General features: G+C 41.4%; 1 protein-coding gene across 2 annotated transcripts in view; it reads right to left on the bottom strand.

Annotated features, from left to right (window-relative positions):
* PTPRT (protein tyrosine phosphatase receptor type T) overlaps positions 1-24,305 on the bottom strand; it is a 453,418-nt gene that overhangs the window by 135,257 nt on the left and 293,856 nt on the right. For both annotated transcript variants that reach the window (XM_055722799.1, XM_055722800.1), the window contains exons 8-9: positions 18,540-18,836; positions 17,099-17,208 (exon numbers count right to left, since the gene is read on the bottom strand). In XM_055722799.1, coding sequence (XP_055578774.1) covers positions 17,099-17,208; positions 18,540-18,836 — 407 coding nt within the window. The remainder of the gene's footprint in view (positions 1-17,098; positions 17,209-18,539; positions 18,837-24,305) is intronic.

The following is a 24,305-nucleotide window of genomic DNA, read 5'->3' as shown; positions in this document are numbered from 1 at the left end:
AGGCAAACTGTCCCACGGCAGAGATGGCAAAGGGATCATTTACATTCTCAGTCCGTAAAAAGCAGTGATTAATACATCTAGGCAAAATGTAAAATTTAATGAGTAACTAAAGTGTTCAAAAAAACCGCCAGTTTAACAAAACTGAATGACAGGGCCAAAGTGTTGGGAATAAAATCCCAAGGTTCTGTTAGCAGAGAAAAAATTCACGGATCGAATGAAAAGAAGTAGTAGTGATTTAGCATCAAAGGAAATAATTACTCTTGAAATAAATACAAATTAGAATTAACATTTATATTGTCTTTTCTTCCCCTCTGAATGTCTCCAAAATTCAAATTTATTTTAGTTTACATACTTAGCTAATTAAACCTCTAAAAATAATATAATATTTTATGGGCCATTTCTGGAGAAAACTAGCATAACTTAAAACAGACCCAGGCACATTGATTATTTCATCAAGTTTCTATTAGTTTTCACGGTGCAATAAATTTTTAAAAAATTGCCTCCTGCTGATCTAATTATGATCTTATTTTTAAGCAATTCTTAAAAATTAGAAATGTATTGCAGACTTTCATTCTTAATGACTTGAATTTAACAACAACAACAACAAAAAAATGTATTGAAGTTGGCAAAGAAAATACTTAACCAAATTCTCAGCTGATGTAAAGAGGAAAATCTTCCTGAAGCTGGAGTTGATGGAGTCGGGCTGTTTGCACGAGCTGGTTATTCTGGCTTCTGCAACCCAGAGCCCTCCATCTCTCCAGCTGCCAGCCTTACAAATCCACTTGTTCCTCTGAGTGCCAAACTGGGTCCAACTCTTCTCGTGCTAATGTTGGCTCTGCAGGGCAAATCTGGCACAGGAGTCTTGTTTCAAACCCAGTTTCTTTGAACTGAGTCACACAAACCCAACGTGACCAGTATATGATGAAGAGCCATGGGTAAGCACTGGTTGTGTAAGGCTAGCAAAAGTTTTAACTCATCAGAACATGAAGCTAAAATGCCCGTGAACAAGACGGGCCTACTCCCTCCAGAAATATTAGTTTACACAGACATTTCTCACAACTGTATCTACCTTCCCAGGCAACATCCACCTGCTATGTGCAGGCTACGTACTGCCATTAGTAGATCCATGGAGAGCTACTACTCATAACTTACATTCTACAGGTTCAAATATTCAGGTGACTATTACAAGGAGCCTGGTGAGACAGATGTAACCACAGCATGCCTAGGACCAGCATCATACACATCAAGATGCAACAGGAAAATGTTGCATCAAGGAAGCAGACTGACCCCAAAATGCCAACAATGTTAAAAGAAGCAAGACAAGCCAGAATTACTCTTTAGAAACTCTTTTGAAAGGTACCACTTTGCATTCATTCAGCATGTTATAACCTCAGGATACCTCCTATAATTAGGAGCTCCTATAATTAGGATACAGCTAAGCATTCTCATTCCAGATAGAGTACTCACTGTACCATACTTCTAACGTGATAAACCTAAGTGAGAGAAGTAACGCAAGCACAGGAGCATAAGCTACACTGACACAAAGTCATTATTTTATAGTCTCTGATGTCAGCATGACCTGCTGCTCACACAACTCATCTGCAGAGAGGGCACTCTTTCCCCTCCTGCAGCAGTGAGGACCTGCTTCATTTCAGACACTGGCAGGTGTGTGGGCTTTTTGGTCACCCTTTTTAAACTCTCAAGAACAGTACTTTTATTTTTACTATCGTATTGACAAAAATCAACGAACTGAGAACACAGCTGCTAGAAACACTTGTGTTAGAGGCATTTAGCTATACGATAAGGCCCTCCATGCAGGTTCTCCCTTTGCAGTGTCTGTAACGCCCAAAGGAGGCTAAAGAAACAGTAACATTCCCAAGGAATGGTGCTGGCCAGGGGCCACAGCTATAACCCAGGAAACAAGGTAAGAAAAGACAGGCTTGGTTAAGAGCCAAGCAAAAACCAATAATCAAACTCCAACTCTGCTGTTATTAGGTAAGACTATCTTCACCATAATTATTTAGAATTCTGATGCAGATGCACCCAGAAGCTCGATAGCCGAGGCTGTTCTTACAGTGTAGCTGTTCTGAATGAGAGTGATGACCCCAGAAATCTCTCTAGAAGTCAGACTCAAGTCAGATTTAAATAGACTTTTACAGAGACGCTTGCAAAGAGATTCCAGTTCTTGAGCTACAAAACTGTATCTAGCCATCAGCTGAGTTTCCAAATTTTTAAAAGGCAGCAGTAACCCACCAGCACTTGGGTGGTCACCTCTTGTCCTTTCCTCAAATGTAACATTGGCTCCTTCATGCAGCATGTTATCAGCAGTAACATTAAACTTCATTTAAGAGCAGAAGACTGCAATGATACCTAACAATAGTCCCATCCACTGAAGCACATTTCTCTCTAGAGACTCTAGTGTGAAAAGGAAAAGCTGTTGAACAGAAGGCAACATGTCTTCCTCTTCATTTAAATCCAGGGACGTATCTGCTTGCAATGGCAAGAAGTAGAGAAAACAACTGCCATCCCAGAGAAGAGCTCTGTAACCTCATCTGTTACCTCCTTCAACAAAATAAGGGCTCTCTGAGGGGCGGAGAAGGCTGAATGGGTTGTACCAGATTGCAGTGCGTTTAGCTGCTGGCAATATTTATGATCAGTAGTTTATATGCAGAAATATTTATAAACAGGGAATTTAGAGATTGACACGTTGCTGAAAGCTATACTATCCATGTCACAGAGTGCACTGCCCAAATCCTGCATCCCTTTAGGTGAGAAGAGGATGCAGAGAAAAGCATTCTTCCCATAAATTAATGCTTGTCCTTTTTCAGTATGAAGTCCCAGAAGCAGTTGCTCCTACATTCTCTGATGGTAACTAAATGAAAAATAAAATGCATCTCCATCTTCTGAAATGCCACCTTTCTCTTCCAACAGTTAATATAAAGCATGAAAATTAATTCAAAGCTGTCAACTTTTTTTACAATTATTTTATTTCACTCTGCTTATTTAAGGATAGAGGTAAGAGGTGCTCATTGCACGTGATGCAAACGCTTGAGCGCTCTGGGACAACATGTCTGCATTTTGCTGTAAAGACGTGCAGCAATCGGGTCGAATGAGATCAATATAGTACAACAATAACACTTTATCGGTTAAGAGTTTCTGTCGATTTTCTCACCTACGCTGACATAGCAAATTCAGAAAAGCCCTGTAACAGGCTGGTGAAAACTCTGAGAACCTCCTGACCAGATGGCAATTCAGCCAATCTAATCCAGGACTCTACCTGCAAACAGCCCTACACCACAGATAGATCAGCAAACAGAAAACACATTCCCCTAACCACCTACATAGAGACTGACACACAGCCTGTTTGGCAAGAGTGTAAAAACATTGCTGTCCTGGTCTGTACCATCAAAATATTATTATTCATGCAAGGAGGAGGCTTCCCCCCTGACTCCCCCCAACCCCCGCAAAAAACCAAAAACCAAAACCAAAACAAAACAAAAAAACCACAACACACAAACCACCAAAAAAAAGAAAAAAAAAAAACCCAAAAACCCACACCAACCCAAAAACCAACAGATGCTGTCATTCTTAAAGGACCTGCTGTGCACAGCAACAATTGGCAGAGGATTTTATTTCCATTATTATCTGATTTGAGACAACACTGAAAATCCTATGTGGAACTGCAAACAAGTACAGATGCCTGCTCAGCTTCAGCATGTTTCAAATCACCTACCAAAACAGAGGAGCCACTGTTGGATTTATCTTTTTCTTAATTGATTAATCACAGGCAAGACTTCCACAAGCAGTGTGTGCCCCCAGCATATCATTAAGGATTATGTTCACAGATACTCTGTTTAGACAGCACGGTGTTAAATCCCAGCAAATAAGTTGGTCACTGAGATGTGCGTGGAGCCCTTTAGGAGTAAAGCTGCTAAAACAATTACGTAATGACATGAAAAAACAGTGGGTAAACTGCACATCTTGGTTCTTCCCAGGCATGAAAGCTTCACTAGGGCTTCCTCTTTATCTCAGATTTGTTTGGGAAAAAAAGAGCCATTGCTACCATGCTTCCCCTACTAGAAACGTCAAACACCCTGACATAATTTTCTTCTCATGCCACTGTGGAGCTCAGAGTAGCAAAGGAAAACACTGAGATCTCCATGCAGCAGACTGAGCTGCAGCTCATCAATACCATTTCTTCACATTACAGCTATTAACAAGCCACTGCAGCTGCAGGGAATTTCTCATGGTCCAGCCAGGCTGTTCCAAAGGTCCTTGGTGTCCACCATATTTCTTTAAACCTGTCAGTAAAGCAGCTAGAAAATAGATGTCCATCTGCTGCTGCTGAGATTACACAAGTTAAACTAGTAGCAGGTAACAAGGGATTTCCTCAAAACTCTTTCATAAGCAGCTTTCTTGGTGCTTATTACCATGACAGAGGAAACTGCGAGTCTAAGAAACTCAGCTGACAGCACAGCAGACCTTTGCCTCAGGCAAAGCAGAATGAATTCCCCTCCTTCCCAAGTCAATGTAATTTATAGCCCAGGGCTGTGTCTCATTACTCCTGCCCAAGCCAAGGTTGTTCGAACCTCAGTGGCAGCTGAGCAACAGCCTTGTCTTTTGCTGGCACTCCTCTGAAAGCAGGAGCCTGGGTTTTATTTAGCTGGAAATCTGGTCTACTGTACAGAGAAGTTTGGAAAGAGGAGAGAATGTTTCTGGAATAGTACAAGACAGATTTTATAAAACATAAGGAGAGAAAAAGATTACAGTACCCAGGAAAAGGATTGAGTTACATCTACAAAGCAGCGCTGTTTGCTCAGCGGCAGCATGGAAGAGTTCGCAAAGTTCAGCCTTAGTATAAGCGTCATCAGTAGGTGAGGAGGTAACTTTTGTCTGGATAACCTGAAGAATTTTTAATTTGTCTGTGTCCTAAATAAGAGAACACCAAGTCAATAATGCTGTGTACACATTATTTTGTTTTCCTCTAAAGTTAATACAAGTTCAACACTGTCACAGAGAAAGTCAAACAGCTCAGGAAAACCTTTTGGTTCACTGGCAAAAGGAACTTTATCAAGCACTAAAAGGAAAAATGTCCTAGACAGTAATAACGCAGGAGTTCTGTGCATGACTTGTGCTCATATATCTCTTTTCCAATAAACAAACTAATAATTATTCTGCAGCCACAAGCCCCGTTGTGGTCTGTGCAAAAGAAAAAAACAAAACAAAACAAAAAAACCAACCAAAACCAAAAGAACAAAAAAAACCCCCTGCATCACATTGCTCCACTGCTGTGGGAAGCGCTGTGGGGTGCAGGCTGGAACATGACACACAGCTGGGAGTGGTCCTGCACCGGAGCTCGGGGAAGGGAGGAAAAGCCTGAACTTGCCCTGCAGTTTGGCAGACCACATTTCTGACTCTGGAAAAGTCACCAGAGTGAGCCTTAGAGAAAGATTGTTTATCCTAAAAGACAAAATAAATCTGGATAGAAGCATCTTTTGCTCTTTCTGCAGGATTTTTTGTTTCGGTTTGGTTTTTTGTGACATATTTTCTAGTTTATGTCCTCCTTCGAAGTTTCCATCCAAGATACGGGCCTTGTATGAACATTTTAAGGATGACAGAACAGCCTTGCTTTTCTTGATTCCTTCTTGTGAACTTTAGAGTCAGCCCATGAAAGCTCAAGGACTAATGAAGCACTTTCAGCAGAAGTGTTTCAGACTGCGGAGTGACCCTGAACTGGGAACATTTCAACACAAAATACAAAGATGTTGGAGATATTAGATCTGCCAGAGACAAGACCTGGGTTAAGAAGGAGCTCCCAGGATGTTCACTGGTGGGTTGATTCTGGATTTATTTTGAACGGTGTTCACTTATGTTGAAAGACCAAAATATTCCTGAAATGAGGGAGTTTAAAACGGGAATTGAATTCTATGAAGACAGGGCCAGACCTTCTGTGCAGATATATGATGAGGAATATTCTTCATTGCCTCAAGACTGTGTCCTCACAGCATCTACTTTTTTTGAGCTCCTGAAGAAGAAAGAAGCTGACTCCAATATCGAAGAGGACACTACATTAATGAGACGCTCGCTCAGCTCTCCGTTCTGTCAGACTTTTACAAGTCCGATAGCTCTTTGATTACCTGGTCAGCACCACCACTGGGTTTGTCATTCATCCAAGCTCCCTTGTATGCAGCCAACAGCCTGGGCATCTTTCTCCTAAATCACCACGCTTTTCACTGGATGATTAGGAAAACAGAACAGGGCTGGCTGATGCTGCTACGCTCTCAAATTCTGATTTCAAGGTGATTTGTGCTCCCTTCCTCCTTGGTTTGGGAGAATGGGAGGGGAAGCAAGAAAGCTGTCCTCTTTTGTGTGCTTGGAGCCAAATAAGGATTTAACTTGCCTGGCACAGTATCTGCTCTGAAGTGTACGGTACGTCAGGGGGACAATCAATTTCATGGCTGTATAAAGCTGATTGAAACATGATTACACAGCAAGCCATGGGCTCTTTTTTCTAAGACTCGCCAGCCGCCTGTGCTTCTTAGGAACAATTACTACTGCAGGTGACTTCGGATTGGGCTGGGATGGACATTAGTTTCAATCTTATCAGGTAGTTTCAGACATTTGGGGTACAAGAATAAAGTTAATTGCACCAAGAGTTACACAAAAGGAATAATTTGAAGAAAGTTATCTTCTAATGAACAGGAACGAGTTAGTGAACAGGTTAGTGAACAATCCTCCAGTGTTGGACTTCAGAACTAAAGAATATATTTTATGACCAGATGACTGGGCACATTTTCCATCTTGAAACTCAGTTTAAGCCAGTCAGTTATTGCCACTTGCATCCCTCTACACCCACTAAATTTTACCTAGGAAATGGGAGGAAGCGAAGGCCTTTCATTTTTCCGTGCTTCTCTTCTTTCGGGAGAAGGTTAGGGGGGAGTTAAACAGCTTTTTTGCAAGTTATATTTAAGGCTGGCAACATGCAAAAGACTAAAAGCCCTGAAGAATAAAGTCCTTTAATTTAGTCACAGCACAAGCACAGCATGGCTGGTTCCAGTATAAAAAGCCATAGCACAGCTCTAGGAATGAATATGAATATTAACCTCGGGAGACTCCATGAATAAAAGTGGCCCGTTTGCTCCCTAGCCTGTTTACTGACAGTCACAGAAACATGGAGCCAATTAAACCCGAATGCAAACACAGACAACACATAGACAAGATGGGATATAACATGAGCCTACACCCAGCTTTTCTCTTGGCCAGGAACAGGCATAGCAGGGCTGGGAAGCCTCATCTGCTCTCCTTCCCCAGATGACTCCTTCCCATTCATTTTTCCTTGGGACTTTATTGCTTTTTGTTTTCTATAAATAAAACCAAGTTTAATGTCTATGAGAAAGGGAGGAAGAATGGAGTAGGTAACAAAGCAATTGGGAGCGCCTCAGTAATGTATTCAAGCCATTAAGGATTTCATTAGGTTTACTAAAAGGTCATTAATGATAAAATATCTTCTTTTATTTTACCTACTTTCTAAACATTATAGTCTATTCTGCCATTCAAGCTTGCACCCCACTGACATTAATTAGCATGCTATATATTAAGGAGAGTTTTTAATGAGCTGTTATTTCATATGATTTTATTGGAGAGCCTCATTGTTCAGTTTAATAGCAGAAAATGACAACTATAGAAATTGCTTTGATAGGACCACAGCACTGAGGCGGTTATTCAATCTCCATACTTGTTCCTCAGTTAGTTCTTGATGCTGAAAGCGCTGCTTAATATACCTCATAGCTGGCTTGCCATGCTACACTGGGGGTAGCGAGAGCTGTGAGCAGTGAACAAAACCCCGGGCCAACGCAACGGAGCACTAACAATATCGCGTACGGCTCCTGTTCCCTACACAGCATAAAGTCACAGAAGCAAGACCCATCTACGTATAAAATGGTTTTGCCACATTTAAGGATAAAGTACCATCCTGGTTATTATTGTAGCTGTTAATTGTAAGACCATATATTTTTAGTCACTTAACACTGAAACTGTCCATTTGTTCTTCTTTTCCAAGTGTCTGCCTCACCCTCAGTCGATTCTCACAATTTCAGACAAAAGCAGTTGAATTAGAAGCAAAAGGCAGAGGACGTGCTCTCCTGGGCTGGAGCCTGGCAGCTGCCAGCAGCCTTCCGAAAGCTGTCCCACCCCTGCTGTCAGCAGCGCTACCTGGACAGCGGGGAGAACAGAAATCAGAAAAAAATAAATAACAAGCAGGGAGGGCAGAAGGAGAAGCAACAAGGGAGGCAAGGCGGCAGAGGCCGGTGGTGAGAGGAGGGCACAGCAAACCCAAACCCATCCCACTCACTGGATGGCAGGATGGCAGTTAAAGACCAGGTCTACTACACACGCACAAAGGACAGCAGTAAGATTAATTTCCCGAAAGGAACCATAATATTGGCATCTCCTCCTTTTAAAGGCGATGAGATCATTTTAACAGGCTTTTCCTCTTTTACACAGTCCCTCAGTTGCACCAATTAACAGGACAAAGCCACCACTTCTGAATTTCTCAATCCTATCTCCTATCTATTTCCTAAATTAAGCAATCCCTAAGATGACACGGGGAAAAAAACCCAACCACCTAGGAAGGAAGTACAAACACGTATCTGTAGTTTGCTTTCAAGTTAGTTAACTACTACATTTTGGCAAGCAAGATATTGTAAGATCTGAATATGGAACTGTTATAGAGCTTTACAGGTATTACCATAACTGCCCAGGTGTACTGGCACTTGAAAATATTAGATGGAAGAAACGGGACTAAGAATCAACTCTTTTCCTGGATAAGCAATACAGGGCAACAGCATGTCTGAAAGAAGAATAGAATAAAATTGTATATATTCTAGAAAAGAAAATAAAGCATTGGAAGGCAGAAAGACAAGATGTTCAAGTATCTACAAAAGGATTTTTTAAATTTGAACTTCATTATAAGCATTATAAGAAAGAGTAAGTTGGCTTGGGTTTGGGTGTTTTTCCCCAGTTCTTATCACTTAGTTTGGTCTCAAAAGAGTGCAAAACAATCACTGAAATAATTTTGTTTCTTTCTTTTGTTTGTTTGTTTTTTAAAAAAAGTTTTGTTGTAGCCAAATATCTTCTTATTTGCATGGGATTTATATGGCTGCAAGTCTATTGGCTTCAAAAGAACAATAAAAAGGTAATCAAAGAAATTGTTGTGCTCAAGGGACCGCATTATGCTTTTATTTCTGGAAAGCTTGATCAAGCAATTTTTTTAAACAGTTGATTCATACTATTTATAACACCAGTACGCTACTTACCTGGAGGTTGTCACACATTTAAAAAAACCCTGACATCTGAGTTTCTCAGAAGTCGTCTCATTTTTCTCATCAAGATGTTACTGAAAACCATAGGATTTGGAAGAGCATCATTAACAAATGCTTCCAAACTAAGTATATTTTGCAAGTAACAGTGAGTAGCGCACAATTAAGAATTCTGTATAATTTGAAGAAGTTTGTTCAAAAGCTATTTAAGGTGTTTATTCAGAAAAGTATCCCCAATTAGGGAGTCATTTAAACATTTCCTAAGTTTAAGGTAGTGTTTAACTGGGACAGGATGGAGAGAAACAGCCACAACAAAGACGCAGCAGGCTCTTCCCCAGGGGGTTTAGCACCCGAGGAGCAGGCAGCCTGCATCTGGGCATCCCCTGCTGCCACCCTCCTTCCCTGCAAGAAGCACCAAGGGCCAGCAGCCCCAGCCCTCAGACACCCCAGGCAGAGCACAGCCTAATTCCTCTTATCTCCCCACAACAGCCTTAAAGCAACCCAGCTCCAACCCACCGCAGTCCTGCCACAGCATTTCATGTTTCCAAACGCCATAGGGGAAGGAAAGCCACCCTGTTTCACCAGAACAGCAGCTTTATATCTTCTGTGTTATTGCACGCAGGTAAAGCAGGCTTCACTTGCAGCATCAGAGAAGACACCCTGGATGCCCTGTCTATGGCACGTGGGTGTCTCAAGCACATTCTAGGGCTGACGGGGAGCTTATAAGCCATATTACTTTACTAAAAAGCATGGAAGGGGAAAAGGGGCTTTATGTGAGATTCTGCTGATTGAAAAAAAAAAAATATTTCTTGTGACCTTGTGCTCCCCAAATGTCACTGGAAAGCTGTCTCACTAAGCTCTGCTTTTGCTAGAAACTGAATAACAGGGTCTGTGGCTGACACGGCATCCCAACCTGCTAAGAATGGGAGCAATATTCGGATTTATAGCTCTTCTTAATTGCCAAGAAAAGATAATAAATCAGCACAATCAGCACCATTCATTTTCTGCATTCTGGCCTGAATCCTTACCGAGTGGGGCCCAGACCATTGGCAGCGTCTAACCAACCTGTCCATCAAGTGCTCAGTAAATACTACAGTCAGCAACCATATAAGAAATAATTCTTGTTCAGCCAGCCCAGCCCTCTTCCAGTGCAAATCTGTACTAAGAGCCATTAACTATTGAACTAATTTAGCTGGGTATATATGCACAGCTTTCCTTACATGTAACTGAAAGGATGACGTAGCCACCTTAGGGCTGACAAAGTTTCAAACTTGGAACAGATTACACATGGCCATACAGTTTCGTTGCTAGTTGAGGTTATTAAAGAATTCGAATTCAACATCGCCCAGATGCAGCAAAACATTCTGTGTAATTGACTCTCATGGACTCTGGACAAACAATGTACTGCAGTAGAAGACACTGTATAAATCCAGTGTCAAAGGAAAACAACATTAGTGCTGCAGATGAACGGAGAATAATCTGCAACTGTGTGAAGACTGCATTGTCAAATGCCCTTACAGATGAGTGATAAAGCTACCACTGGATATACAATCCATAATTGATCATTTCCTGGGTTTTGAGCACTTAACAGTGTCTCCTTAATGCTCTCTTAATGTTCAGCTAAATGCAGCAGCCAGCTGCGTTGTAGCATGGACTTCCTTCAGTGCACACTTAGTGAGCTTAAGTGAGAAAGCCGCGTCCCAGGAGTATCATGCATCCACAGAATACAACTGAGAAGCTGTAACATGATTGATTTTCATGGGAACATTCAAAGCCACTTCTCACTGAAGGCAATTTCCGAGAATTGTCATCTTTCTACTATTTCGACTGTAGAGCTTTATATAAATTGGTTGCAAGATTTCATGGTTGTTGCTTTCCTTCTTGTGGGAGCCATTTTTCACTCTTAGACAAAAAAAAAAAAAAAAAAAAAAAAGCCTTTAAATAAACAAATGACTAAACCAAGTTGACTTCCCAAGCCTTTCAGATTTTCCATGAAACTTTATTTTTGCTACACCTATTAGCAGGGAAGATTTTATCCTAAAAATGTCAGGTTTCCCAAGTAGCTTAAAAATGAGCTAAGAATAGAAATGCATGCATATCCATGCAGTGGCTGTAGCTATCACACCAGATAATCAGACTTTGTGTTATATAATAAGTATGCGCTTTCAGGGGTCAAAGGTGGAAGAAATTTATTTCCACCCTACTGTAAATGCAGGCAGTGCATCCCACAAATATTGACCTTATGCATGATCCTCTAAGAGGCAGTTCCCGTGTAATGACCTCACCTGCAGAGAAAAAGTGACTGAAGTGATCGAGAAGAAATGGCATATTGGCAACTGGAGAGATGATGAAGTGCAGACTGCAATTTTACATGGCAACTAAGAGGATCTGTAAACTCTGAAGTGCAATTTAAACTCAAATCCACTGGGATTAGAGGAACTAGGCTCCAAACACCCCATTAAAGAGCTGGGATTGTGTATGAAAGTCCCTTACATTATTATTCCTGGCATCTAAACAGAGGCATTTCAAGAAACAGTGACTGAGAAAACTAGCTAGTCAGAAGGTGCAAATGCATCCTTATTTTTCCCAAGACTCATGTGCAACCCACATGGGATTTAATAGTTGTAAAGACGAGGACATAAGTGATTACAAGACTACACCTTACAACGTTGAAAAAGACAGCTTGCTGTTTAAACACTGCCTTCAGGCATGGCTCACTGAAAGGACTTCAGCAGGCTGAGAGTCATTTTTCCAGCCAAGGAGCTGAATATACTGTAGCCACCCTTTCCGTATTTCTAGGATCGCAATACCTTATAACAAGCCTTCCCCCAAGTAATGTGACAAATATTTTAGACAGGAATGCTAAGTGTCTGGGGGTTGTGGGTTTGTTTTTTTTTTTCCCTTCTTTCCCTTTTAAAGGTAAAATATTCTAAAATCTAAGAATTCTGAAAAATAGGTTACACATGAAAAATATATTTACAAAGGTGAAAGGCAACATCATTTATTGAGTGTGCCCCCATAAGCTTCAAGCTCCCCAAACAAACAGGGAAATGAGATATAAATAAGTTTTGCTCATTTACGTTTTCAAAATGCAATTTTGCACAAAATATCTGGGTCCACACTTGTTTCCGAAACACTTCAATGTGGATTATAGAACAGACACTGGAGACAACCTCATGTCACCTAAAAGCAGAAGAATTTAAGTGCCAAAGCTGGTCCATACCTTAAATTAGGTTGCTTGTTCCTGCAGTGCAATGACAGCATAGGTCTTTCTGCTGTTTGATGGTGGTACACACTCAGGATAAAAAAAAAAAAAAAATTAAAATATTTAAAAAAAACCCCACCTAATCTTTGTTGCATGTCTTTGTACACAAAGGCTTTGAAGCTGAACTCCCACACAGTATAAGCACAATAAGTAGCATTTGATTATTAGGGATTTTAAAGCATAGCAGCTTTTCAGGACTAGTGGAAAAAAAAAATATCAACAAGTTTTGGTGCTTTCAGTCTGCCAGGAGACTGAAGGGGGGACAGGACTTATTACAATATTATTAGATTCTGCCACTCACAGCTTGCTGTGAGAGACAGCTGTAATAACACCTCTTTCATGAGTGTCACATGCAAAAACATCTCTGTAGAGCCTTCCACTCAAACCAGTGCACCAGCAAAATCCATTATCGCTGTTTAGCTGTGTTTCTGAACACAGATTGATCTACTTGTCTCATGTAAGTGCCTACACACCTTGAAGCTACCTGGGGACATGACTACTAGAGCTCTCGAGCTTTCTCTCCATTGTGCTGCATCCTTGCAACAGCAGCCTGGGCATCTCCCAACGGCTGTCGTTGCTGGACAGATCAACTGACACCTGCTGACGTTATTAACTGCTTTGCTGTGCTCCCCTAACACCCCCGGCATGAACCGTTCCATTGCTTGCTTTCTACACAGCTCATACCCCCATCTTTTCAGCATACTGATTAACTGACTTGCAATTCCCGGAGCTTTCCAAGTTCCCTTGAACAAGAGGTTGCTGCTCCCTAGAAACAGACTGCAATTACATACTGATTTGGGGATCTGGAAGGTTCCTTTGTTTAAAAATCCAGCTGTGGCTGTACCCAGTGAAACAATTAATCCTCCAGCTGAACACAGGGGTTTTTTTAAAACCAGTTTTAAATGCGAGGCTATGGGCACCTTTATTAAAAGGCTACAATAGCATTTTGAAGGATAAATATCAATCAGAATAGACTTGCAGAAGTCAAAAAGGTTCATTAAGGTCCTTCCATTTTGTTTAGGCTCTTTAGAAGCATTCAGTCATTATGAAATTAGTGATTCCGGCTGCCAAATGACTTGCTGAAGGTTGTGCTGCTGAATTTCAGCCCAGTTGGCATGTAAGCAGCGCGCATGCAAACTGCAATGGCACTTTGTGTGATATGGAAGTCTGCCTGGCAGGGAACTGCAAAAATGGTTAGGGATCTGAGAAGAAAATCTGTCCCTAGGAAAAGCAAATGGGATGTAAGTAGAATAGACAGCGTGATTATTTGGAAGCATTTTAGAATCTTACATTTATTTTATTTTTTTTTAACAGAACTAGAGAGAAAATACAGTATCCAGATACAAGTCAGATCTTGATGGTGATGGTAAGGAGGGAACTATTATAGAGAAAGAGGGTTTTTGATTCAGTAGGAAGGTTTATGCCCAAGGGAGTTTGAGAGACCATCACTTGCACAAGACCTACATGTGAATCTAGCCAGCTACACGCTTCCAGGTGTAACGTAGAACCTGACACCACTAGCTCAAATTCATAAAGTCATATTTCTCGAACTGTACTTTGCAGGGAATCTTTCTTCAATAAATGTTGGTAGGCTTTTGGGTTTGTTTCTCCCTAACGACCGCAACACATTTGCAGTTTCTTGATAGCTGCAACTTTGCTAGCGCATCACTGAGCCTCCCAGCTTCTCCCAGTGGCAGAGCAGCACGGCTGGGAATGGGCTTCAGGAACCGTGCTCCCGACACACACCTCATTAGACTACTGCTGCACAAGTTCATAGTTTGACCTTTTTTTCTTCTGTTGTCATCAAAGCCTTCTGCTTCTACCTCGATCGGTATTGTAGGCCACAGGAAAGAACTGAAAACCTATCGGAGGCGAACCACTAGCCTTCCCCTCCCCCCCACCCCCTTTAACCAGTAGGCCAGCTGACCTCTGTCAAAGCAGTGTAAAGCTCTGCTGATACCGCAAAATGCCTGAACCCTGTCTAAAGCAACACTTAGGAGGTCATTGCTACTGAGGAATTACTTTGGTCCTGGACACATGGCACAAAATCTTAAAATAACACCAGTAGAGACAAAGGTGCAGGTTTAAGTATCTGTAGTAGGCTAGGGATCAAACAAGCAATACAGAAGATGCAATCAGCTGGACAATACTGGAAGATTCTCAGTATTTTTTACGAAGATTAAACTTCAGTTGCAGGTAGCAGGATGAGACGTTTCTGTGCAAAAACCTGTACTTCATTTACTAAGTGATTTTGAAACCAGGATCTCCCATGGCTTGAAATGGGCACTTATATTGGCTTGTGGTACAGACTGAAGAGCCTGACAGCTCCCCTGAGGATGCTGTGGCCAGCTCTCCCGGTTATATGGAACAGCTCATCTTTATTTTTATCTCCAGCTAATGAACTCATCTCAGGGTCTTATGGAGAATGGGAATGTTCTGTATGAATTTTTACATGTAAGAAGGGAGAGGAAAGGAAAACATTTCCATTCATGACATCCTTTGGGCACTCTGGTTCTCCTGGTATTTTTAACACTTGGATTTTCATCCCTTGGAGATGAGAGGGAGAAGGAAAAGGCGGAAGAGTTTGAATTCACCTTGACTTCTCTTTGGCTTCAGCTGCCAAATATGCATAGAATCATTATCAGAAAAGAAAAAATCATTTGTGCCCCTACTGAGACTTGAGCAATGATATGACTTGAGGGGCAAAGACACTGTCATGATGCATCACTACCCTGGAGGCATTAAAGTATCTCTATGCAGCTGCTCAGCCAGAAAAGCTACTCAGATTGCTGAAGTCCTTTCAATGAGCTGAGCCCAAGGCAATATTTTAGTAGGAAACTGCCTCTTTAAAAATTAAAAGGAGTTATTTTTGCATCATTTGACTTGGATTATTTTAAATGTGTTCTATTATAGGTCACCTGCGTTGCCAGAAAAAACAATGAATTTGCAACTGATTATATTCAGATTAATTCTTTAAAAATACAGACAGCTTTATTGCATAATTCCTCACATGGACACAGGATAGCCTGTAGTACACCCTTCAAAAAACATGAAATTGCAAGGGTTAGTTCTATTCTACTATAGAGAGTGGCATGTAACCTGCACAGATTTCCACAAATGTCTTAATAGTGACCAACCAAAAATGACTCCTTGCTTAGTTGGGGATTACCTCATGGCTGAAATGACACAAAATTAGCAAGAGGAACTTCTATTCATTTATTTAGTCTTACCGTAAAAAATTCAGTCTACCCTTTGTGAGCCAGCTGGAGAGATGACTTAAAAGGGCAGCTACATTTAAGCCCAGGAGAAAGTTGCTATCTCTTCCTCATGCTGTAGTGTAAGAACTCATTGACGCTAAACCCGCTTGATTTTTTTCCATTTGACCATGACTGTGATAGAGACAGCCAGTGTTAGCAAGGAGATCGAGGAGTGACATGTTACAAGACATGCTGTTCCAAACTGATAAGGTGGATGGGAAGAGGAAAGGAGCAGAACCTCACTGGTGATGGCAGAGCTGCTTCTTACACTCAAACCTTTTTACAAAGTATGTTTGTACATTCACCCAGCACAAAAGAGAAAGCAAAAAAGTGGTTCTTGCCCCTCTGTATTGGAAAATGCTACACAAGTCCACAGGGAGGATTTTTACATCACCATAAATGCAAAATTATTTTTCACTTTTTCTAATCTTACTGTGGTAAATGCTGAACTTATACACTGAAATATGCCCTGCCAGCAGTGGTGCACTACTTCCTACTATTTAATAAAAGTGCCTTTACCTTGTCTCATAGGATGGTCTCTCATTTCACGTGATCCTTTAAAGCAGTCCTATTATATTCCTTTTCCACATATTTAGGTGTACATGACATTATGGTAGTCTCACCAGAAGCAAGTAACAGTAATGCTTCCTTACCTTAACAAGAAATAACTCCTCTGATACACTCTAAAATCACATTTTTTTTTTTTTTCATCCAGCATAGGATGGTCAGTGATTATCCTATAACCTGATGTATATTTTGCTTGGTGGCAGGGAAAGTGCTTGGGCTGGATAGATGTATCGTTGAAAGATTCAATAAGAATGCTGTAAGACAAGACTTAATGGCTATATTTTGCTGAGATTGCCAGGAAGTGTTATGACTACTGCAAAGGCAGATAGAAATTAGTTGCAGTATTTAGGTATAAAACACAACAGAAATTTACTTCAGGAAAAAAACCACCAGAAAGGACACAGACCTTGGAGACACTGGAGAAGAAAAAAGGGTAGGAATTGAACACCTGAGGCACGGGGGAATGTATGGCTCTCATTTTGCCACAAATATTGGTAAAGAAATCTTTTTTTTCTTTTTTGAACTGGAAAACTTTTTCAGTGTTAGCAGCAGACTGTCTTGAAGCTTCTTATCTATTTTAATCAGGCTTCTTTTAGCACCTGCTGAAATGTTTCAGAGCTCAGGATTGGCTTAAACACGTATGAAGAGGGCCCTATGGCATGTATTCCTTGACAGCAATCTGTTCTCCTCACCTCATAGAGTGTAATGATGCCATTTGTCTCATTCGGAGGCTTCCACTGAACATAGATCTTCTCTTCAAAAGGTCCTCCCTGGATGGATTCCAAGGGAACGGGTCCAGGAACTACCGGGAAAAAACAAACAAACAGAAGCTAAACCCCCCTGTGTTAGAAGCTACCCCCAGCTGCAGCTGCACACACATGAGAAGGTACCAAAAGGCCACCAGACAGCAAGTTCAAAGCTGAACATTAAAAAGCCAGAAATAAAATAACAACTAAATAAAAAAAAAAATCCTTCAAGGCATTACCATTCCAGCCTTTGGTTCAAATAAGAATACCCTAACATAACCACCAAGTGATAAATAAAACCAGCATCCATGAAAACATGAAGCTAATTTTGGTACGTCCTTATTCCAGTACAGAACAGCAGCAGCAGGGAATTTAATTTGTCCTTCTCCGCCCACACAACAGCAAATCTCCATCCACCTAAACAGCCAGATTGCACCTTGGCATGAAGATGCTACTGGGCTGAACACCTTCATCGATACGAAAGATTGATTTCCTTAGTAAAGTAACAATGTAAGATTTATATTTCATTATGCCTACAAGGCCAGCTAAAAAAATCCACTGACTCAAGCAAAATTTTAATGCTGTGGATGATAACTAACTAACCGCATTCCCAAGTCTGATAAAAACCCTGCTCATTTTTCTGAAAGATCTGCCACCCCCTCATGTCCCCGTGTGTGAAATACTGGGCTGCAAGAGCCACTCTCAGCTGAGCGAAACTTCGGACAGCAGCTCCTTACAGCCCCAGCAGGGGAGGAACGTTCCTTTTTTAAGACATTAGACAGAACAGAGGCTTGTCGGCTATGTCAGTCCTTGGTCTGAAATAGCCCAGGTGGGATAATAATGCTTTAAAGCTGAAAAACCCGGGTCTTTGGTACCAAGAACAGAAGAGTTAACACCAAATGAATTTAGCTTCTGAGACACATACAAAGTGCTACATCCAGAAGGTCAGTATTAAGAAAAGCTACGTTTTGGAAAGAAGACATGATGCTTCCTTTTGAGATAGTCATGAGATAGCACAAAAAAAAAAAAAGAAAAAAAAAAATCAACAAATGCCAGGATTACATTTGCCCGTATGACAAAGGAAGCTGCTCCATGGGTGCTGGGCAACTCAGAATGTGACTCTATAGAATTAAACCTGCCCGTGCTTGGTAACCGCTCAGGCTGGCGTTTGTCATTTGAAGCACTTCAGGGACCCTCGCCCTTTCAAGAATGCGGCTGTGAAATGGAAAATATTTACACCTACAAGTTTTGCTTGCATAACACACACACTGTCCAGCGAAGCCATTTATAAGTCTGATGGGAAAGGGAGTTATGTTGCTATTTACAACTTGAAAGTATTATTCTTCTCCCAAAAAACAAGCCAGCGAGGAAACCCAACGTGACTTACCATCTTCCTCGGTCTGCACAACCAGCTCCTCACTTTCCATTTTGCCCTCCGGGTTAGAGAGGGCCAGCCTCAGATTGATGGTCATGAAGGGCCGCAGACCTCGCAGGGTGTAGTGGGAAGATGTCTGGATGAGCTCCTCTGCCTCAAATTTTTGCTGGTTAAACACATACTGGTACTGGACCGTGAGATTGTAGCTGTGACAGCGGGTGACCGCGTAACCAAAGGGCTCCCACTGCAGCGTGAGCTGCCGGGAGCGAATATCAACAACTTCCACATTTTGCGGGCCATGGACAGGATCTGTGAAGCAAACAAATAAATAAATACAATATAATTTGACACTAAAAGAAGTCAGTGATCCATTAATGTGTTTCCTTAATATGTTTCCTTTCATGTTGTTAGAGCATCCAAGTACATCACCATGCTGAATGTTTTTGCCATTACCATGTATAAACAGGAGGGAAACGAACATCAGATCCACAAATGCGTTCTGGCTCCTGAGATTTCCCCGAAAATTCCTTGTCACGGAGCCCTGACCAGTGGTCGTGCTCCTGACTCCTGTGAAACCTCACTGATTCCAACAACGGCAGCATGATTCATTTCAGCAGGGAAGTGGTGTGAAAGTCCCACTTACCAAATAATAAAAAAAAAGGCAGCTGCTGGTCTCCTTGAAAGTACCCAAGTATCTTGGCGAGTCCAGCCCCAAGTGATGCAAATACCCAGGAAAGGGCTGCCAGAGAAGGCGTGAACTCAAGTTTCTCAGCTTTGCATTTAGCTACACAGCCCCTGCACCCTCCTGCCAACCCCACACCCATTCTGCTCAGAGATAAAGCACAAGGGTGTAAGAATCAAGACAAAGAGCCTGACTGTCAGACTTTCAACATCCCAGTGATACTGCCCCCTTGGGTTTTTTAAACTCTTGAATGTTTTGGCAGCGGGGGATACAAGCAGATCATGCCACTCCTCGAGTAAGTCTTCCGACTCATCTCAACCTTGTGCCAGTAAAACTTTTATTTCAGATCATACGGATGCCTTGGCCCCACCAAAGTTTCACTGCTCTGCATTATTCTTTTTACAGTATCTGACTGAGGTACAGTTTGAATATTCATGTGTAGGAATCATTTTCACCTGCTGTTCCTTAATTTATTTTTAACAGCATAACTCAAATGCTCTGACTACACACTGCCCTTTATATAAAATATAAATGCATGCACTGCTAGATATGCAGATATAAAAAATGAAGGATGAGTGAGTAAAGTCAGCGTTTGAGATATGTCAGATGGTAATAATACTACATGTCACAGTTTGTTTATCTGACATTTCTTCAACTAGTGTATCTCATTTGCTTTTTTGCTCAATATATATGTAAGCAAGGTAATTAGAAAATACATAATTTCACATAAAGTTTCTTGATTTATAGCACAATTTAGTGTTTCGCCCACTTCTCATGTTCTCTCACGATTTCAGCGTCTCAAAGGAACAGAACATTTTCATGGGAACAAAAAAAAAAATAAGTCACAAGGATTCCCAAATACTAGTTATGCTTTTTTTGGAAGATAATTAAAGTGGAGAAATAGCTTTGTAGTAATTCTAGAAGGTAAAGCACGAATCAGCCATTCTGACTTCAATCTGCTAATGCATAAGCAGAAAATACACTATAACCACCAGGATATTCTGTATTACTTCTAAAAAATCCCTAGTGACGGGCAATGGGAAAATAGCTATTTCTGAAATGAACACTATTCTGAATCTTTATATAGATACACACACAGAGCCACGACTGAAATAGGATGGATATTAAAGGACCAGGGGTCTAAAGCTAACAACTGGTTTAAGATTCCATATAAGTCACGTCAGTCCCTTAGCATCCAGAAAATACCTCTTAAATAAGATTCTTTAGTACTGTGGGTGTCAAAAAAATTGTAATTTAGAAATTACAGAGTTTGCATGTATAAATATACACACATATACTTAACATTAGGTGATAATAATTCAGTTACTATAAACCCATGAAAAGAACATTTCTGTAGATGAACTGTATAGATAAATCAGGTGAACAAAAAAATAGTTCTGAGAAATCTTTCAGCATCTGCAATGGTAAAGGTAAGCACAAGCCTCATTCCAAGTTGCACTGAAATGAAAGAAAAAACAAAACCACGTGCAGAGGCTTGTCCTGAAGCCTCCACACTACACCAAATGATCAACTCCAGACCCCAGCCCAGAATGTGGCTGAGACCTGGCAAAAATATTTCATGCCAAGACAACAATGCAGATGAACACGGCAATTAACCTCCATGTTAACACTATTATTATTTTTTTTTTTAAATTACAGTTATTTTCTTTAAGTCAGTCATGTTATGGAATGAATGGGCAATTATAGAGTGCTTGGTTTACTGACGTCAGATGCACTGACTTTATCAGTGGGCGATGAACAACTCTGATTCAGCATCATCTCACCAAGCCATACATCCAAAACCTGGACTACGGCAGATTACCTGCAGTTTTTAACTTGCTTTTCATCTTGTTTGCCTTTTAACCTTTCCTTTCTTACCCAAAACTGTAAGTCCTGGAAGCTGCTTTGTATCAACCAGTCTCCAATCCTACTCAAAATTTTACTGTAAATGCTCTGAGGCACACCTGGAGGCCCCTCCTTTGGGTTTGCAACACAATCTTTTCAATGGAGTTTCCAGCCTATTAACTTTGACTTACAAGCAAGAAGTTAAAATACAAACACAGTCCAGACCCAACTACACAATTATAGAACGTACCACATTCTCCCATGAACTATCGGTTCTCAGGCTGCTAGTCCTAAAACATTGAGATTTTTCAGTCCGGTGTAAAACTGAGATGAGATGCCAGTGCTGCACAGCTCGCCGTGGCAGCAGGAAGGGGTGCGGGTTTCATAAATATTCATAAACCTGAGAAGTCTCCAACTGCAGCTGTAGAGACTTGATTCCAGCTTATTGAGCACCAGCTTATTGAGCAAAGGGGAAATAAATAAGTAAAAACTATTTAAACTTTAGGTTCAGAGAGGAAGAAACCAAAGTGGAATTAAATCAACAAATAGAAGCTGGACCTGGAAAGCATTTTATTCTCTCTGGCTCCCTTCTTTCAGCTTCAATCTCTTTTTACTGAAACCCGAGACTACGTAATTTTGGAAATGCTTTCCTGTTGCCACATCGATTTCCTCTGCAGCATAAAATATTGAAACTCATTTTCAAAGGTGAGATTTTGTACTGGTGTTTTTAAAGGACAGTGGTCCTACTACCTTCTCCATTTAATTCCTTCCTCATTTTAGCTTTGTAAGTACACAATCTCAATAGGTCTGTATGTCCTATCCCTGGGACTCTACTATCTAACACCACCCATTTTTCATAATGTCATAATGACTTATTTTCCCCAAAAAGAAACAAGAAAACTAAAATTGTTTATAAGTGACCTACAGTCCTCTTATGGTAGTGAATATATTTGAAACTGGACAAAGTATTTCTGTATTCTTGGAATCAGAGCTTCCAAATAATGCAAGAAAAAACCCGAACATTTTTACACCTTGCACTTGGCTAGTGTAAGAAAAACTGCTAATATGTATCTCTGCTTCAGCTGTACAAAAATAAGTACCAAAGCAAGACAGAAGCAGACTGGCCCAGTTTGAATACTGGAGAGATCATATATGAAAAGACATCGATATAACCTGCATAAACCAAAGTAAATTTTTTTGTTTTCTGAGACTTTGGAAAACCTAAAGGAAACTCTTAAGAGTCATGAGCACCGAAACAGCTGCCACCAGTCTATTCTGTGTGCAGGATCGGGCCCCTCGCTCCAGGGGGGGCGGGGGGGGGCTGAGCGTGTCCAGGGACGGGCGGGGGCTGGGGCACAAGGCTGATGGGGGCGGCTGGGGGGGCTCAGGGGGGAGCTGATCGCTCCCTACAACCACCTGAAAGGGGCTGTGGGCAGGGGGGTCGGTCTCTGCTCCCAGGTAACAAGCGACAGGACCAGAGGAAACAGCCTCCAGTTGCTCCAGGGGAGGCTTAGACTGGATCCGAGGAAAAACTTCTTCACCAAAAGGGTGGCCAAGCACTGGCACAGGCTGCCCAGGGAGGTGGTGGAGCCCCCATCCCCCCAGCAGTGCCTGGGGACATGGGTCAGCGGTGGGCTTGGCAGTGCTGGGGTAACAGTTGGACCTGATGATCTTAAAGGTCTTTTCCAACCTGAATTATTCTATGATTCTATTAGAACTATTCTTGAGCCCATACAAAGAAAATAGTGTTGTCTGAGATTTCACTGTGCAAATGCTGTATTTCTATTTCAGCCTGCTTGAACCATTAATTACATTTTGAAAGTTCACATGGAAATCAAGGTCTGAACAATATTTTTTAATACCACATCTCCCACTGGTGCTTCAATACCCATCATTACTGTTAGAGTGCTGCAAACAGTCAGGGCCAGGAACCTTTCTGAAGCACTTGTGATGTACAAGCGGCCAGAATAAAACAAACTCTCCTGGTGATCCCTCAGCTGAGCTCTCAGTCCTTAGTCCAGGTAAGCAGATACTTTTGACCCAGCAGTGACCTGCAACGTCCAGGAACTGCATTTTCTGCTATCACAATTTTACAGAAAAGTTGACTTTTATGCCTGGCTTTGCTCTTTCCTTATTGAGTGTTACAGATCTCATTTTGTTCACTGTATTCATCTTGCTCAAGGTGATGTATCAAAAAGCAAAAGTTGATTTAGATTATTAATAACAGTTGTCTCTGCTTTATACACCTCCATCAAGAGAAGAGCAAAGAGGAAAGGAAGCAATGGTGAAACACTGGGGTTTGAACGTGAAGCTCAAGTTGAGCAGCGACGTTATAGAGACAATCAGCTGCTGCCCCCAGATTAACTACCTGCTGCAGGAGCCTAATTGCAAGAAATTGTTGCTGTCAGTAAAGACATGACATCGAGCAGAAGATGTCCATACTTGTTGGAGGCCCCGTGCCCATGTCTCTTGACCCTGTGGAGAGCAGGAGGCAGAGTTTATTAGCAGTGCGGGCTTCCACTGATTAAATGCTGTTTCCCAGCAGGAGGTTACAGAGACTGAGACTGCGCAAAGGGAAGAAAAATGAGCATGACAGGTACAACAGCTTTCTGCGTCCTCAACTGATGATGCTTTCTGGTACAGAAAGAGAAGAAAAATAGGTGTGAGGTTGATTCCTGCCTTCCCCTCAACATACCCACACCTGAGCTCATCAGCCAACCACCCTGACCTCAGCAGGCCAACCAACATCTGGGCACCCCAGTAAGGTCTCCATCCCTTCCTCCTGGGAAGACTGGGGGGAAACAAGGAAAAGACTGGGAGAGCTGGTAGTTAGTAAGACCAAAACTTGTGTTGTCCCAACTACCAGCATGGTACAACCTCTTCTCTGTAGCCCAGAAAATATCTAAATTCATTTGCATTTTCAAAATATAGATTTGGTAGTATCACAGAATGATTGCGAACTGCATAGAATATTTCACTCTCACAATAAATTGAGACAGTGGCCATTTTTCATGCAACACCAACAAACTCCTAATGATGATACACTGACAGTTAGGATGGTCTTCAAAGATATTGGTTCTTGTTCTATAGATGAAAAAACAAACAGCAAAGTCGTGTGTCTGACAGTGGGTTTACTCCAGGTATTAGATTAGAGCTGAAGCCTTCTCTATCTCACCTTTATTCCCTATTCCTCCTCCTCCTCCTTGAATTTCTACAGGCTGAAACAAGTCTAGGGAAACATACCCTCTATT

The sequence above is a fragment of the Falco cherrug genome, chromosome 10, assembly GCF_023634085.1.
Source record: "Falco cherrug isolate bFalChe1 chromosome 10, bFalChe1.pri, whole genome shotgun sequence".
Lineage (NCBI taxonomy): Eukaryota > Metazoa > Chordata > Aves > Falconiformes > Falconidae > Falco > Falco cherrug.
The sequence above is the reverse complement of the archived record's forward strand: the minus strand, read 5'-3'. Positions and strand labels throughout refer to the sequence as shown.